The sequence below is a fragment of the Protobothrops mucrosquamatus genome, unplaced genomic scaffold (genome assembly GCF_001527695.2).
Source record: "Protobothrops mucrosquamatus isolate PMUCROS unplaced genomic scaffold, P.Mucros_1.0 scaffold414, whole genome shotgun sequence".
In the NCBI taxonomy this organism is placed as follows: Eukaryota; Metazoa; Chordata; class Lepidosauria; order Squamata; family Viperidae; genus Protobothrops; species Protobothrops mucrosquamatus.
Genome location: NW_015386743.1, coordinates 1 through 15,115, shown reverse-complemented (window position 1 = coordinate 15,115; position 15,115 = coordinate 1). Strand labels below are relative to the sequence as shown.

The 15,115-nt window shown below is 38.3% G+C and overlaps 1 protein-coding gene across 1 annotated transcript; it reads left to right on the top strand.

Annotated features, from left to right (window-relative positions):
* Positions 1–198: 198 nt before the first annotated feature.
* On the top strand, positions 199–11,842 carry DCP1A (decapping mRNA 1A; the record flags this gene model as incomplete). Its single annotated transcript, XM_015816205.1, has 5 exons — positions 199–333; positions 2,912–2,952; positions 3,405–3,532; positions 7,207–7,273; positions 11,719–11,842. Coding segments are annotated over exons 1-5 (495 nt in total), but the record flags the coding sequence as incomplete, so codon positions are not given.
* Between the last annotated feature and the right edge of the window lie 3,273 nt (positions 11,843–15,115).

Sequence of the window (15,115 nt, the reverse complement as noted above, 5' to 3'; positions counted from 1 at the left end):
CGAGGAGAAACGAAAACACGCGACTTCTCCGACGCCCCTCCCCAAGGACCGGAACGGAAAGTCTGGGGTACAAATTCCCGCCCGGCGGAGGAGGAAGGTTGCGCGCAGAGCGGACTATCCCTGCGTTCCCGCGGTTTCCGCTCCCCTGTTCTTTTCTCTTCCTTCCTTTCTCCACTCTTGCCGAGATCCGGATCCAAGATGGAGTCTCTGAATAAAGCGGGGCAAGAGATGAGCCTGGCGGCCTTAAAGCAGCACGATCCCTACATCACCAGCATTGCCGACGTGACCGGCCAGGTGGCCCTTTATCGCTTCAGTCCAAAGGCCAACGAATGGGTGAGTGGCCTCGAGGCAGAGGAGGGTCTTGATAAAAATGCGTGGTTTCCAACTCCGCTTCCCACGGCGGTGCCTTAGCGGTTCGTGGGGCGCCTCCGGTTTCTTGCCGCCGCCGCCGCCCCTCACGGAGCGAGCCTCTTGCTTGGGGCAGAAGGTTCTAGCCCCAAGAGCTAGAACCCCAAGGAGCACAGAACCGCTCTTCAAGAGCTCAGAAACACACCCACTTTCTTGGGCTGAGGGGTCGCCGTTTATCGTTCATCTAGTTCAGGGGTAGTCAACCTTGGCTCTTTTATGACTCGTGGACTTCAATTCCCAGAATTCCTGAGCCAGCTTAGCTGGCTCAGGAATTCTGGGAGTTGAAGTCCACGAGTCATAAAAGAGCCAAGGTTGACTACCCCTGATCTAGTTTTCTCTCTGTAATCGTGTTTTGTGGTGTTCCTACGATTTGATTTTGTTTTGTGGTAAATTAAATGGAGGGGGGGGCAGGGAATGAAATAAATTTTATTGAGATACATAGCTGGAGAAATCACTCCTTTCCCCCCTTCCTTTGTAGGAAGATGAACCAATCTCTTGTTTTATAAATATTTTATAAAAAATAAAATTTTAATTTAAAAAGAAACCGGAAATATAAAAAGTTGTTTTAAAAACATTAAATGTATTTATGTGGAATAGAGTATAATACTCAAAATACAAACCAAAAGATATCAAGTAGGGGGAAATTCAAAAGGCTCTAACAGACCAAAAGATGATACTGTTCTGTTTCTAATTTGAATAATTTCTGCTCTAAACAAATTTTCAGTGACATAAAGCAGTCATTGAGTTTGCGTAAACTAAATATTATAGAAAGAAATTAAACTTAAATAGCACATGCTGAAAAAGAAATACATTGAACTTAAATATAGTACATTGCTGAAAAAGGAATACATTGAATTTAAATAGCACACGCTGAGAAAGAAATTAAATTTAGTGCAATTCTTGGCTAACTTTTTCTTATTCCTCCAGAACAATGTTTCTTAAAGTGTGGTTCCAGGACTCCTAAGTCCTCAAAATGAAAATTATTTGCCAACTTATATTGAAAAATAACATATTAAAATCCCATCATTGATAGTGTGGTAAATCAATTTGGTGTGGCTGGTTTGGCAAACTTAAATGCTGCTGGTTTTAATTGTTTCCTTCTCTGTATTGCTGCTCTGAACAAAGTATATTTACATGAAAATATAAATGTATTTTAATTTATTTTAAATTTATTTTAAAAATGAAATATTTGCATTCATTTAGTTGTTTGAATAGAATAATTTTATTTATTAAGTCTGTATGCAGTCTAGTTCCCAGTGATTTTAAGTTATGTTATTAGAATTTCTGTGTTCTGCCTATGAAGACTGCCTTGTTTGAATAGGAATAACCTCATTAAAACTGATCTGGGACTAAAAGTTATTTGAAAGGTTGTTGTATGAGATGTTTTTGTACTGCAGCTTCTTGATGTTGGAAATCAAGAACTTTTACTGTAACAGTGGAAACATTTTTGTTCTGGATTCTTAGAGATTCTTGTTCTTCAATTTTCCTGCTGACTAGTTTTAATTTTAATGCTGTCTAGCAATCCTTGGCCAGTTTCAGAAGAGCTAAACAGGATGAGATCTGTTTAGTACTTGGGAGACAACTAAGATGTTTAGGTTAGAATGAGAGATCAAATTAAAAAAAAAAGAATAGGAGAACACAATGGCAAATGTGTTCCATAGTGTTGCCAAGAAAATAAACTGTGTTGATGTCAGCACCAGAAGCTGACTGTAACTTGATAGGTTCACTGCTTTCTTTGAAGTTGCCTTTGATAATCATAACAAGCATAAAATCATCTATTGTACAAACTATAAAATATTGTTGATGATCTCTTAGTTGTACATCTACATTTTTCAGACTCTTGACTTTTTAATTTTATATTTTCTCGATTTCTATCTGTACACTTTGTCCCTTCAGTGAATAAAGTGAGCAATATAGTATGGTCACTCACATGAAGTCTTGATGATGAAAGCATATATTCTTTTTCATGTGTCAGATTTGAGTATGACAATTTATTGCTCTGAGATATGTGTGACAGAAACTTCTTTAAATTTGTAATCCATCAGCATTAGCATTTTAGAGTGACTTTACTTGGAAAAAAAACAAAAATGTGTTACATGTTTAACTTTGCTACTGATCGTATGATTAATATGAAAAATTACACAACTTTCTTTTACTAATATGCTTGCAGACGTTGTTAGACTAATAAACAATGTAGCTTTATTTATTTTTTTAAAAAAGGCTTACTGTTACAAAAATCATGACTTTATATCATTAATTTGAAGACTGTAATTATAAACTTTTGTAATGGTATATTTTCCAAGTCAGCTGTTATGCAGTCAATATTTCTGAAATTATTTCTAGTGTAGGTATTAATGAATTGTTATCAGGGTGAATCTTTGGATTGTTCCATCCTCTACTGTTGAATTAAATCAATCCCATTCATTATGTCATAGTTATAATTTAGGAATGCATCAAATGACCTTTGCTTGAATTAATTTGTTATTGTTTTCCTTTGTTATAGGAGAAGACTGACATAGAAGGTACCTTATTTGTGTATAAAAGGTAATGAAATAACTTTCAGGAATAATTGGATTAACAGTATAGTAGAACATAGTCTGTGATATTTGTCTCTTGCAGATATAATATTGTATTTACTTAGGGCAATTAAGCAGTATTGCATTATTCATAATCAGTACTATGGTTGTATAATGTGTTGAAATGAATCCAGAGATGCTGTGTCTCTGAATAGTGGTTCTGTTTGGCAATGGGCATTTTTAAAACTTAGTATAAAATGTTTGATACTATGCTTCTGTTTGCACAAAGCTCTCCATAGTCTCTTGCAGAAAATCTCAAGGATTGTGCTTATGCAAACTATTGCTAATTATCTTGCTCTCTGTCTTTTCTTCATTTTTCAACTTATTCTTCAATGGCACTTTCAGAATGCTGCAGCTGTCAGCCTTTCTTCTGCTTTTGCAGATCAGTTTATCCATAATTTGTTTCCCTTGAAATAATAGGTCTGCTTCACCTTACCATGGTTTTACAATTGTAAATCGATTGAATATGCACAACTTGGTTGAGCCCGTAAACAAAGACTTGGAGTTTCAACTTCATGAACCTTTTCTTCTGTATAGAAATGCCAACTGTAAGTATGCATTTGAATATATTATTTAGGAAATACCATTTTTAGAAGTTTAGAAAATTTCTCCTATTTAAGTGCAGTAAAATCTCAGTTTAACACTTTTTATTTAAAGGATTTTTGGATTTAGTGCACAAAGTTTGACTTCACAAAGGCCACTAAGTATAAAATCTGTCCAAACAATTGATGTATCTATGTGATTATGATGATGATGCAAATTTATGCAAATGACATTAATATTTAATAAACATTTATATTTATGAAACACCTTTCCTTCAAAGGGTATGTTGAGTCAGAATTTTACTGTTTATGTGTGACATGATGTTGGAGAGCAACTGTCAAAGTCGGGAGGGGGACTCAAGTGGGGGAATTACTCTGGACTCAGAGTAAGAGGGCAAGGTCTAATCCCCACCCCCAGTCCCGCTTTGAGTCTTATCTAGTATTTTCCAGGTGAAAACTGCCAGTCTGGAGAGATTCCTGTGAAATAGGCCTAGAACAATAAGTAGCTAATTTGAACTTACATGTGTAGGTCTGGTTATTCACGCCTGACACACAATGAGAACAAGTTAACACTCAATTTAGGTTGAATGGATGCAATTAGTTGAGGAAAATACAAAGAAAAAATAAATCTATGAAAGTATTACAATGGAAAGCCTTTACTCTGGCTCAGCGTCATGCCATTCCCTGAGCTATCCTTGAAGACCAACAGGAAAATTCCCTACCTAGAGAGACAATGCCCCTATGACTCTGGATACATAGAAACAACAGAGTATGTTCTCCAGTGCCTGTATTACAGAGACATTTGTACTAGTTGTATGCAGTTTTATTAATGCATAAATACCCAAAGTGCACAAGACAAATTCTACATCTCCCTGCTGTTTGCAGATACTAAACCTGCTACAGCATAAATATTACCAGGTTCTGAACAGCAGTGTTTAAAATCTGTCAGATGATGACCTGTGCCACAAGTTAATCTTAATGAGCACTTAGTTCATTATTCAAGTGTGTTTTTGTATTTAACTTTTAAAAAATTAGACTTGGATCTATCTTTTATACACACACACACATACACACATCTTTTAGCATTTTTAAATTACAAATTGTTTGTACCCCATTATCCTTATGCTGGTCTATGACTAATAAAGATTTGATCTGAAAGTATTGTTATGCAGCAGGCAAATAGCATATATCTCATATATGGTAGTACCTCTTTTAGTAGCACACTGACCGTGTTCTCCAGATTTAACTGGAATTGCTATTTTAGTCAATTCATTAGTAACTATTTGTGTAATATTTCAAGAGCTCAGTATATGTCTGAATAATTAGTCTGCTACTTGTTTATCTAAAGTGCCTTTAAAATTGACTTTTATTTTAAAGCCTGCTTTTACTTTGATTTATTTTTAATTTGCTAAAGAATGCAAATCACCATAAGTTGACACTGAAGTTCCAGGATAAAATGGAGTTTAAATTGATGCACTGAACTAATGTGTCAGCAGCCATCACTGCAATCTATTGAAAAGTATTTATGTGTCTTCTTTCTTTGATAGCTATGTTTAGCTATCCATTAGCTCTTGGCTTTGATATCTATTTTAGACATACTGTATGTTTTATTCCATCATGCTTATAGCTCTAGATTAATTATTCTTCATACTGAAATGCTATCTAGGGAATTTAGGGTTCCATATTCTAATATCTTTACCTTCCAGTGCAGTACATTCATTTCTTCTTCATAAGATATAAGTAAACAAAGCAAAAATATTATGGTTCTGGTGGCCAAAATCAGGCCAAAGGATATTTGCTTATGTCTCATGCCATTGTTCAGCAGAATCCTACTGAAACTTGCAGGGATTTTATAAGCTCCAAATTAGCCTTTATTCAGCTTCTGATTGAAGTTGGATTAGTCAAACCAGATAGTTCTAGTCTTCTTAAATGAGCTCTTCTATTGGTGCCCTTGAATAAGTGGCTTCACATATTGAAGCTACATCTCTTCCAGGTGCTGGATTTACCAACACATTTTCATCTCTGTAGACGATTATTTCTACAGTCCTAAGAAGTGATCATCTAAAGCAGGGGTCTTCAAACTTGGCCCTTTTATGACTTCAGCGTGCCTGGCTGAAGAATTCTGGGTGTTAAAGTCCACAAATCATAAAAGAACCAAGTTTGAAGACCCCTGATGTAAAGTGTTGGTTGTTGCACTCAGATATGTATTGCTTTTTCACATCCATGAGCTAAATGGCCTGCTCAATTATGGATAGAATAAATTCTGTTCTTACCCATACCTTATTTCCTTTGAACAAAACAGGCCAGCAAGATTTGCCCCTGCTTTTAACTTTTTTTCAAATAAACAACCAGTTCAGACTCAGCCTTTGGTTATTCTGGTTTCTGCTACATAGACTTTCACTAAGTATGTAAAATCATACTTTTAGGGTGTTTTGAAAGAATGGACAGTATGTCTATTTCAGAAAATCCATAGGGTTAATGTGCTTTGCTGGTCAGAAGATAGGAAAGCCACAATCGGGTACAAAAATATAACATGAATATTAGCTCCTGCAAACTTGTTCTCCATAAATCTAATTTTAAAAAAATCTTGGATCATTAATCACATGACCAGCAGAGCAGTAGCTACATGGAGAACTAGCATGTAGTAGATTCGAAGCTTGGGAGAATGACACTACAAAGGGCAAAACTGTAAATCTTTCCAAGAGAAAACCATGACCAACCTTTACAAAAAAGATTGTTTCAACACTGAAATTGCAGACAACTCCAATTCTAGCAGAATTAGAAACTGTCCTCCACAGGAAATATAAGACATCGGATTAAGCATCATTCCCCAAATGATCTGAATTACTTAGCTCTAAACTGGCAAGCAGGAAATGATAGCCATGGGTAAATTTAAAAAGTAGTTCCTAGCATATTACCATGAAGAAACATTGCCTCTCAAGAATCTCACAGAATGAGATCCAAAATTCCCAGCTTAGCCAATACCTCCAAATACATAAGAAAGACAACTTTCTGCACCCTAATGGGTTACAGGATTTTCAAAGAACTCACAGGATCTTAAGCAGATCCTATACTGACTTCATATATTGCATGGCAATCTCCACTTCCGAAACATTGCACTGGGATGCAGGGGGAAACTATTTGCAGGAACCCTGATCAGTACCGTAGTATTGCTGTCCCAATGCCTGGACAACCAGAGTACTAAATAATATATAGTTTTTGTATGCTTAGTTGGAAGTAAAGCTCATGGTTCAATGGGATAACTTGTCTCTAAAAAAAGATTGAAACTAGTGTTATGACCCAGAAATTGCAGTGTGATAACTATATATTTATATTTAGGGAGCTTGATTTTACTTATTGGCTATACTTCAGGTTTTTTTAAAAATATATTTGGCTTGGCCACCATATATTTATGCTTCTCTGGTTTAGATCTGAATCACCTGCCCTTCCCAACTGATTTTTTTTTCTTCCTTCCCTTTGTTTCATTAATCCTTCTTCTTCAGTCCTTACAATTTTTTTTGTTCTTTTTACCCATCTTCCTCCAGCAGTTATACTTCACATTTTTCTCTTTTTAGTGTTTGACATAATTCATTCTGCTGATGCTTTACATTTTTATTCATCCTGTAATAGCTTATTTTTTTAAAAAAAATAATCACTTCCTTCTTTCAAATATCTTCCAGTGTTAATTTACAGTATCTGGTTTTATGACAAGAATGACTGTCATCGAATAGCAAAACTCATGTCTAAGTAAGTACCTATTTTTTTAATATAATTTAATATAAAAATTGAAAGCATGAATAAACATGCTTAGGTTATTTTTAGCTTTATGGCATCTCACTGCAAAGTTGGTTTTTGCATGGTTGTTTTTTTTGTTCTCACCTTCTAAAGGCGCATTATGACTTAATGTAATACCTTATGACAAAAATACATTGTGACTTAATGTTTGGAAGAAATAGTCAAATTGTAATTCTGTATCCCACATTTGGAACTAAGGTATGATTGTATGTCTGCGGGAGATAATTTAAAATCACAATGAGTGGTAGCACTGAATGACTGTTTATAATTATATTGATGTTTTTAATCTTAATATAATTGTACTATAACACTCTGATAGTCTCTGGAAATGGAGTGGTATATAAATTATAACTTCAAACATCTTAGTCTTAAAAACGCCAAATACAGACGTTCCTCACTTTCCTGCATTGTCATAATGCTTTGAATTCTCAGGAGACATTCAGACATTCAGCATATAAAGGATATTGCGATTTTAAAAAAAATATGTAACCTAAGTATTTCTTAAGGAATACATGCTTGTTTTCAGTCAAAATCATTTAAAGAACTGTCCATGGAGGTTCTCATTCACCCAGGTCATAGTTGCCCCAAAGGTGCTTTTATTTTAAAGGCAATTGGACTTTCTGATTTTTCTTTAAGGTGTTTCACTTCTCATCCAAAAAGCTTCTTCAGTTCTAACCAACTGGTGGGGAAAGGAAGGGATTTATCCTCTCTGCAGTTGGCCAGTCATTAACATTCACTCTGAGGGTCATTGAAACAACCTAAGATCTAATCTGTGTCCTCAGGATCACCTGAATCAGAATGCAAATAATGGCAGAAGCCTGTTGGGACTGGGCTGCATTGTAAAGGAGAGGATAGTGTGGTGCTAATAGTGGGATGAATGGTGTGGTGCCATATCCCTCCCCCTCTGTTGAGAGAGAATTGTTCACTTTTAACATAGATACACTGAAACAATGGTTTCTGTCAGTTTCTCTTCCATTTTTCCTCCTTACAACTTTTGCGATAAGTGTATAATAAAATAGCAACTTGTACCTGATCAAGCATTGCTAAGTTGTTATTGTTATTAGATTTAATGTAGAAGCCCATTCCAGTTAACCTGTTCTTTGCTTGTAATGTAAATAACTTAAGCTTTTAGTTATATGCCTGTATATTTGGTCACTATTTCTAATTCATATTATTCTATCTGTTACTGTATTTTAGATTTATCCATTAAATCCGAGATGGAGTTGGCCTTTTTCAAAATAACCTGAAATATTTTATTAAGCTATCTATCACAATCTTATCCAGCATATTCCATTTTTATCCCACTGCAATCCAAAATGATTCTCAGTGGGATATAAGGCCATCTTGTATTTATTACATTAGATAGTTCATCATTTTAATGCCTGTTCAGTTTAATAAGATCATTTAAAAGGTTTTGCTGCCTTTTGTTAAAGATCTTCATGTGATTTTATCTATAATTTAAGAAATGTTTCTTTCTGAGTGTAACTTTAATTTTTCTTAATAATGTCATTTATTCTTATTAGCAGTGTTGGTGACCTTTTGGGTGACGTTACCTTTGCACTATATATCGTACCTGAGTTTTTATTTTAGCTTTGGAATGGAGAAAATTAATCCACTTGGTTTTTTTCTTTTGGATTGTTTTCTACAAGCCCTTTTATTTTTAGAAGTATTTCTTTTTGAAATTGAATATGACAGTATGAAAGTTTCATAACACCCCTACTAGTAATTGATAGATTTGGTGTGAGGAATTGATGAAAATACACATATGATTCCCTTGACTGTATAATCTGATGATATATACTGTAATACCTGCAGATGTAGTGGCATATGAATCTAATGATACAATGTATTTATGTAATGACCTAATCCAAATTAAATGCAGCTTAATGTCCATGTGCATTCCTTCATGCAGTTTAGCAACTATATTGCAAAATACGTTAAATCAGGGCTTTTCAACCAGTGGTACGGGTACCACCTGTGGTACATTGGCACCTGGCAGGTGGTACGCGACCATCCTAGAAAAGTAGTAGTGGGGGAGGGGAATGAGCTGAACCGGTGGCAGCACCGCACAAGCCTGAGTGAGAGATGGCTGGAGCTGCAGGGCTGTCTGGGCTCAGTGGAAGCGCCAGGATCAGCGTCAGGCTCCAGCTGGAGCTCATCACTGATCCTGGTGCTTCTGCTGAGCCCTGAAAAAGCACCAATCAGCTGGAATAATAATAATAATAATAATAATAATAATAATAATAATAATAATAATAATAATAATAATAATAATAATAATAGTAAAGTTGGAAGGGACCTTGAAGGTCATCTAGTCCAACCCCCTGCTTAGGCAGGAAACCCTATGTTGCAGCATCTCCAGGGTCTTGTGATTTACATTCAGATGCTTGGCAACTGATTCATATTTATGATGGTCACAGTATCCCAGAGTCAGTTGAAGTGACCAAAATCTGCTGCAACCACCAAGCAGACGAGGGGAATAAAAACCAAACACCCCCCCACCCCACCCCCGCTGCCAATCCTCAATAGAAATGCTTACAACAATGAAAACCTCGGGCAGGAGGAAGAGTGCCACTGGGTGGGCAGGCAGGTGTCTTGCTCGGCTGTGGCTTGGGGGGCACTTTTTTCAGTGCCATTGTAACTTCGAATAGTCACTAAGCGAACTGTTGTAAGTCGAGGACTATCTGTACTTTATCACTTTTTTCCTTTTTGGGGGGGGGGTCATCAGGTTTTTGACACCTTGCTAGGCGAGTGGTGGTACTTAGATATTGCCATATCCTAAAAGTGGTACAATGGGTGAAAAGGTTGAAAAGTCCTGCGTTAAATAATCCACATTATAGCTAATGTAGGCATAAGATTCAGAAGATGGATGTACTCAGATTTTGTTTTAGACTAGAGATAGCCAGTGTGGATTTTACAAACATAGTGTTCCCACATTTAGTGTCATCTTTGTTTAAATAACTTATCTTAAGTACATAGAAGCTCACAGACATCCTTAGAAAATGCAGCCTAGTGCTTTATTTGTTTTGCCCACTCTAAAAGGCAAAGACATATAGCAATAACAATTAGACTTATGTACCGCTTCATAGTGCTTTACAGCCCTCTCTAAGCAGTTTACAGAATCAGCATATTGCCCCCAACAGTCTGGGTCCTCATTTTACCGACCTCGGAAGGATGGAAGGTTGAGTCAACCTTGAGCCACTCAGAATCGAATTCCTGGAGTGAGCAGTGAGTTAGCCTGAGTACTGCATTCTAACCACTGCGTCACCACGGCTCTTATATATACTGTATATATACTGTAATAGAGTTATTAATCATTCATATTAGAGAAAGTATCCTCAACATAATAGTAATAGGCTAGCTCTCTGCCATGGCAGCCATTTTGTGAGAATGCAAAATATTTTTAAATTTATAGTTATTCAATATGATTTTAATATTATTACATATTCTCACCATTCCAAATATACCCAAAATGATTGATAGTGTCCTTACCTGGCTTTATTTTTAAGACTAAAATCTGCACCATTTTTTTTCTTTGAAAAATAGATACTTGCGCCATTACTTTTAGTATGTCATATTAATTTGATCTTTATCCTGCCTTTCCCCCATTACAGTTTACCTGGGGATCTCAATTCATTTTATCCCCATAGCAACACCTCTGTGAAATGGGTTGGACTGAGAGAGATTGTTTAGCCCAAATTATCAGCCATGATTGAGGGTAGACTTAAGTCTGGGTCTTCTCAGTCCTAGCCTAATATCCTAACTCTGTCTTCATTTCAAGTTGTTTGAGCCAGTTTGTTTTAAGTTAGTAAAAATGTTCTGAATCAATGAGAAAAGATTAAACATTGCATTTCTTTTTATTTTATTCTAAAGCATTGTTTATATTTCTGGGCAAAATGTATTGTCAAAGTGGTTTATACATATTTAAAGCAAAGTTAACAATAATATATTCAGCTAAGTTGTAATGGAGGTAGTAAACACAAATTATTTGAAAGTCCATAATAAATAAATTGTGAAGAAAACATTCATGAGGTTTCTAATGCAGTGTATAAAACAAGTGGTTACATGTTGTACACTGGTTTATGGCTCACTATTATGAATCAAGATATTCATTATTAACTTATTCAGCAAACCATAGTCAGAGCAAATGGTTGCTTATTGCAATTTGTAAATCCTTTTATTAAAATAAAATGGGCAGACTAAAGATCAGTGTATAATGGAATAAATAATGTATACTTTATAGTGATTAATCTATATTGCCTATTACATTTAATCTTGTTTTTACTTGCGTGTTGTGTGTGCTCTTCCTTTCATTAAAATCATGCTTTTCCAAGAAAGGTATATGTTGTTAAAATATATTCTAAATATAAGTAGTCTTTTCTTCTCTTTTGTGATAGGGTGGTACAGGAAGAAACTCAGAGATCCCAGCAACAATTACAGGATAGAAAAAATGTCAGTCGGGTTAATGGCTGCACAGATATCCTAGAGTTGCTTAGTAAAGCAAAGGATGAATATGAACGGGTAAGGAAATTGTGCATGTTACGGTTTTAAGACCAGGTTCTAATTTTAGGATTTTACGTATTTAAAGGCAAAATAATTACCCACAAATATGCTTGAAAAGGTCCTTGAATTATGACCATTCATTCAGTAACTGTTTGAAGCTGCAATGCTATTGAACTACTTAAAATCAGTATTCAAAGTTCCAGCACTACCCTCACAGTCAGGTGAGCAAAATTTAGTTGCATGGCATCCAGCTTGCACTTGCAACCAATTGCAGTGTCCTGCAACAACATGGACACCAATGTGTGACCCTCTGTGCCAGCTTCATCCAAGTAATATCAATGAGAAGTCAGCAAAGAAGATTGCGCACATCTACAAGTTCTCTGTGATTCCCCCCCCACCACACACACACCTTCTTTTAATAGCCTCCCTGTGTACACACAGGTACAGTGAGGGAAAAAAATATTTAATTTCCTGCTGGTTTTCTACATTTCCCCACTGACAAAGAAATGATCAGACTATAATTTTAATGGTAGATTTATTTTAACAATGCGAGACAGAATAACTACAAACAAATCCATAAAAATGCATTTCAAAAAAGTTATAAATTGATTTGCATTTTAATGGGTGAAATAAGTATTTGATCCCCTATCAATCAGCAAGATTTCTGTCTCCCAGGTGTCTTTTATATAGGTAATGAGCTGAGATTAGAAGCACTCTCTTAAAGGGAGTGTCCCTAATCTCAAAAGGAATCAATCAGATTCCAAACTCTCCATCATGGCCAGGACCAAAGAGCTGTCCAAGGATGTCAGGGACAAGATTGTAGACCTACACAAGGCTGGAATGGGCTTCAAGATTATCGCCAAGCAGCTTGGTAAGAAGGTGACAACAGTTGGTGCAATTATTTGCAAATGGAAGAAATACAAAATAACTGTCAATCTCCCTCCGTCTGGGGCTCCATGCAAGATCTCACCTTGTGTTTCAATGATCATGAGAACGGTGAGGAATCAGCCCAGAACTACACGGGAGGATCTTGTCAGTGATCTCAAGGCAGCTGGGAAAGTAGTCACCAAGAAAACAATTGGTAACACACTATGCTGTGAAGGACTGAAATCCTGCAGCGCCCGCAAGGTCCCCCTGCTCAAGAAAGCCATGTACAGGCCCGTCTGAAGTTTGCCAATGAACATCTGAATGCTTCAGAGGAGAACTGGGTAAAAGTGTTGTGGTCAGATGAGACCAAAATTGAGCTCTTTGGCATCAACTCAACTCACCGTGCTTAGAGGAGGAGGAGGAGTGCTGCCTATGACCCCAAGAACACCATCCCCACCATCAAACATGGAGTTGGAAAAATTATGCTTTGGGGGTGTTTTTCTGCTAAGGGGACAGGACAACTTCATCGCATGAAAGGGACGATGGACGAAGCCATGTACCATCAAATCTTGGGTGAGAACCTCCTTCCCTCAGCCAGAGAATTGAAAATGGGTCGTGGACAGGTATTCCAGCATGCCAATGACCCAAAACAAAGGAGTGGCTCAAGAAGAAGGCCTAGAAAAAATACTGGACTAAAATAAGAAGATGGATTGAAGAAATAATAGACCAACCCGTAGACTGGAAACCAGAGATCTTTTTGCTGGGTATTTCTCCAGCACTGGAGATGGAGGATCCACCCATGGGTAGTAGACTGTATTCCTGCCCAATCAGATTAAGTCAGCCAAAGTTGCCACGCCCGTCCTGGACCCTAGATTCCAGTCTTGACTTAATCTTGCCCATGGACGGACGTACAACTCTGGCTCTTAGGCAGGTATAGTCTTGATCATTGGTGAATCCTCCACCTTCCTTGCCTATTTAGTCTGATTTTAAGCAATTAGATCTGTTAGGAGATAGATCCCTTTAGCTCTGCCAGTGGGGGGAGGATCGGGATTATAGAAAGAAGGGGCTCCTTCTTCCTTTCCCCTCCTCCCTGCAATAATAGAAGAGAAGGGGATCCCTCCCAGTTCCCTTCTCCCAACACCGATTGATCCGTTCTCACCGGAGCTCGCGGCTGCGGCCCGGTGACGAACGGCGTGTAAGGACTTGCCTCGCAGCAAGCGAGGCTCGTTTAGACTTAGGCCTCAGCCTCATTGCATCCGACAGGCAACCTCGGCCTCGATCTTCAGACCCGGCTGGGGAGGCGCGCGCCTTAACCGTCGGGGCCGTTTTTGCGTTCGGGCAACAGTTCGGAGGCTTGGGGAGGCTTGGGGAGCGATCCGTCCCCCGTTGCCATCGCGCGGCCGCCATTTTGAGCTGCGCGACGAGGGGGATAGCCGAGGACGTTTTGCAGCTCGTTAGGCCCCGATCGCCGACGAACGGCCTCAGAAAAGGCGCGAGCTGCGAGGGAGACCAGCTGGCTTTAAATCAAGCCTGACGAACGGCCGTTCGTCCCCAGCTGCAGTTCAGCACGCCAGCGTGCTCTTCGTTCTCGGGCTGCCTTCCATAGGCCTAGCAGCTCTTTGGGAGTTACTTGCCATCGCGCGCGGCCGCCATTTTGGACCGCACGACGAGGGAAGTTACCGAACAACTATTGAGTTTAAAGGGAACAAAGAGCCTTTCCCCTCTATTATTTCACAAGAATTAACTTAGTTATCTGCTGTGGGGGGGGAAGGAGTTTGGCAGCATAAGGAAAAAACGCCATTTAAAGGTTCGGCCGCCATTTTGAAGGCCTCCTTCTGACGGGGACCCACCTTCCATTATCAACACTATATCCCTCGAGTGTTAGGAATTCTGAACAGAATTCTGAACAGAAAATTCCTTCTCAGGCCTTGTGTCTCCTAGTCTGCTTGTCTGACACGTTGAGGACCAAAGTCACTCAATTTCGTGACTGTTATCGTGTCATTGGGACACGAGGATTCCAGGTGTTCCCTCAGAGCATCTGTCCTTTCCTCCTCAAATTAAGCCGGATTCCAGACATACTCACAGTGTGACTGTCCTTATCCGACCACTAATATTACCTATTCTGTCCCAAAAGTACCTGGGTTCCAGACGTACCCACAGTGCGTGTGTCCTCACCCAGAGGTTGTATTCTCTAGATACCAGGGGGTCCCACTCGAGTTCCTGTGCTATCTGAGAATGGAGGCTACCAATTCTTCTTCAGAAGGCGCTGCGCCTCCTCCATCCACTTTAATGTCTGTCGCTCCACCCAGTCTGGAGGGTCCTGACATGCCTGTATCTAAAACCAAGGGCAGGTCTTCGAACAAGACCTCCAAGAGGGCAGACAAACAAGCAAACCGGAGACATCAGGCTCTAGAAAAGGAGTTT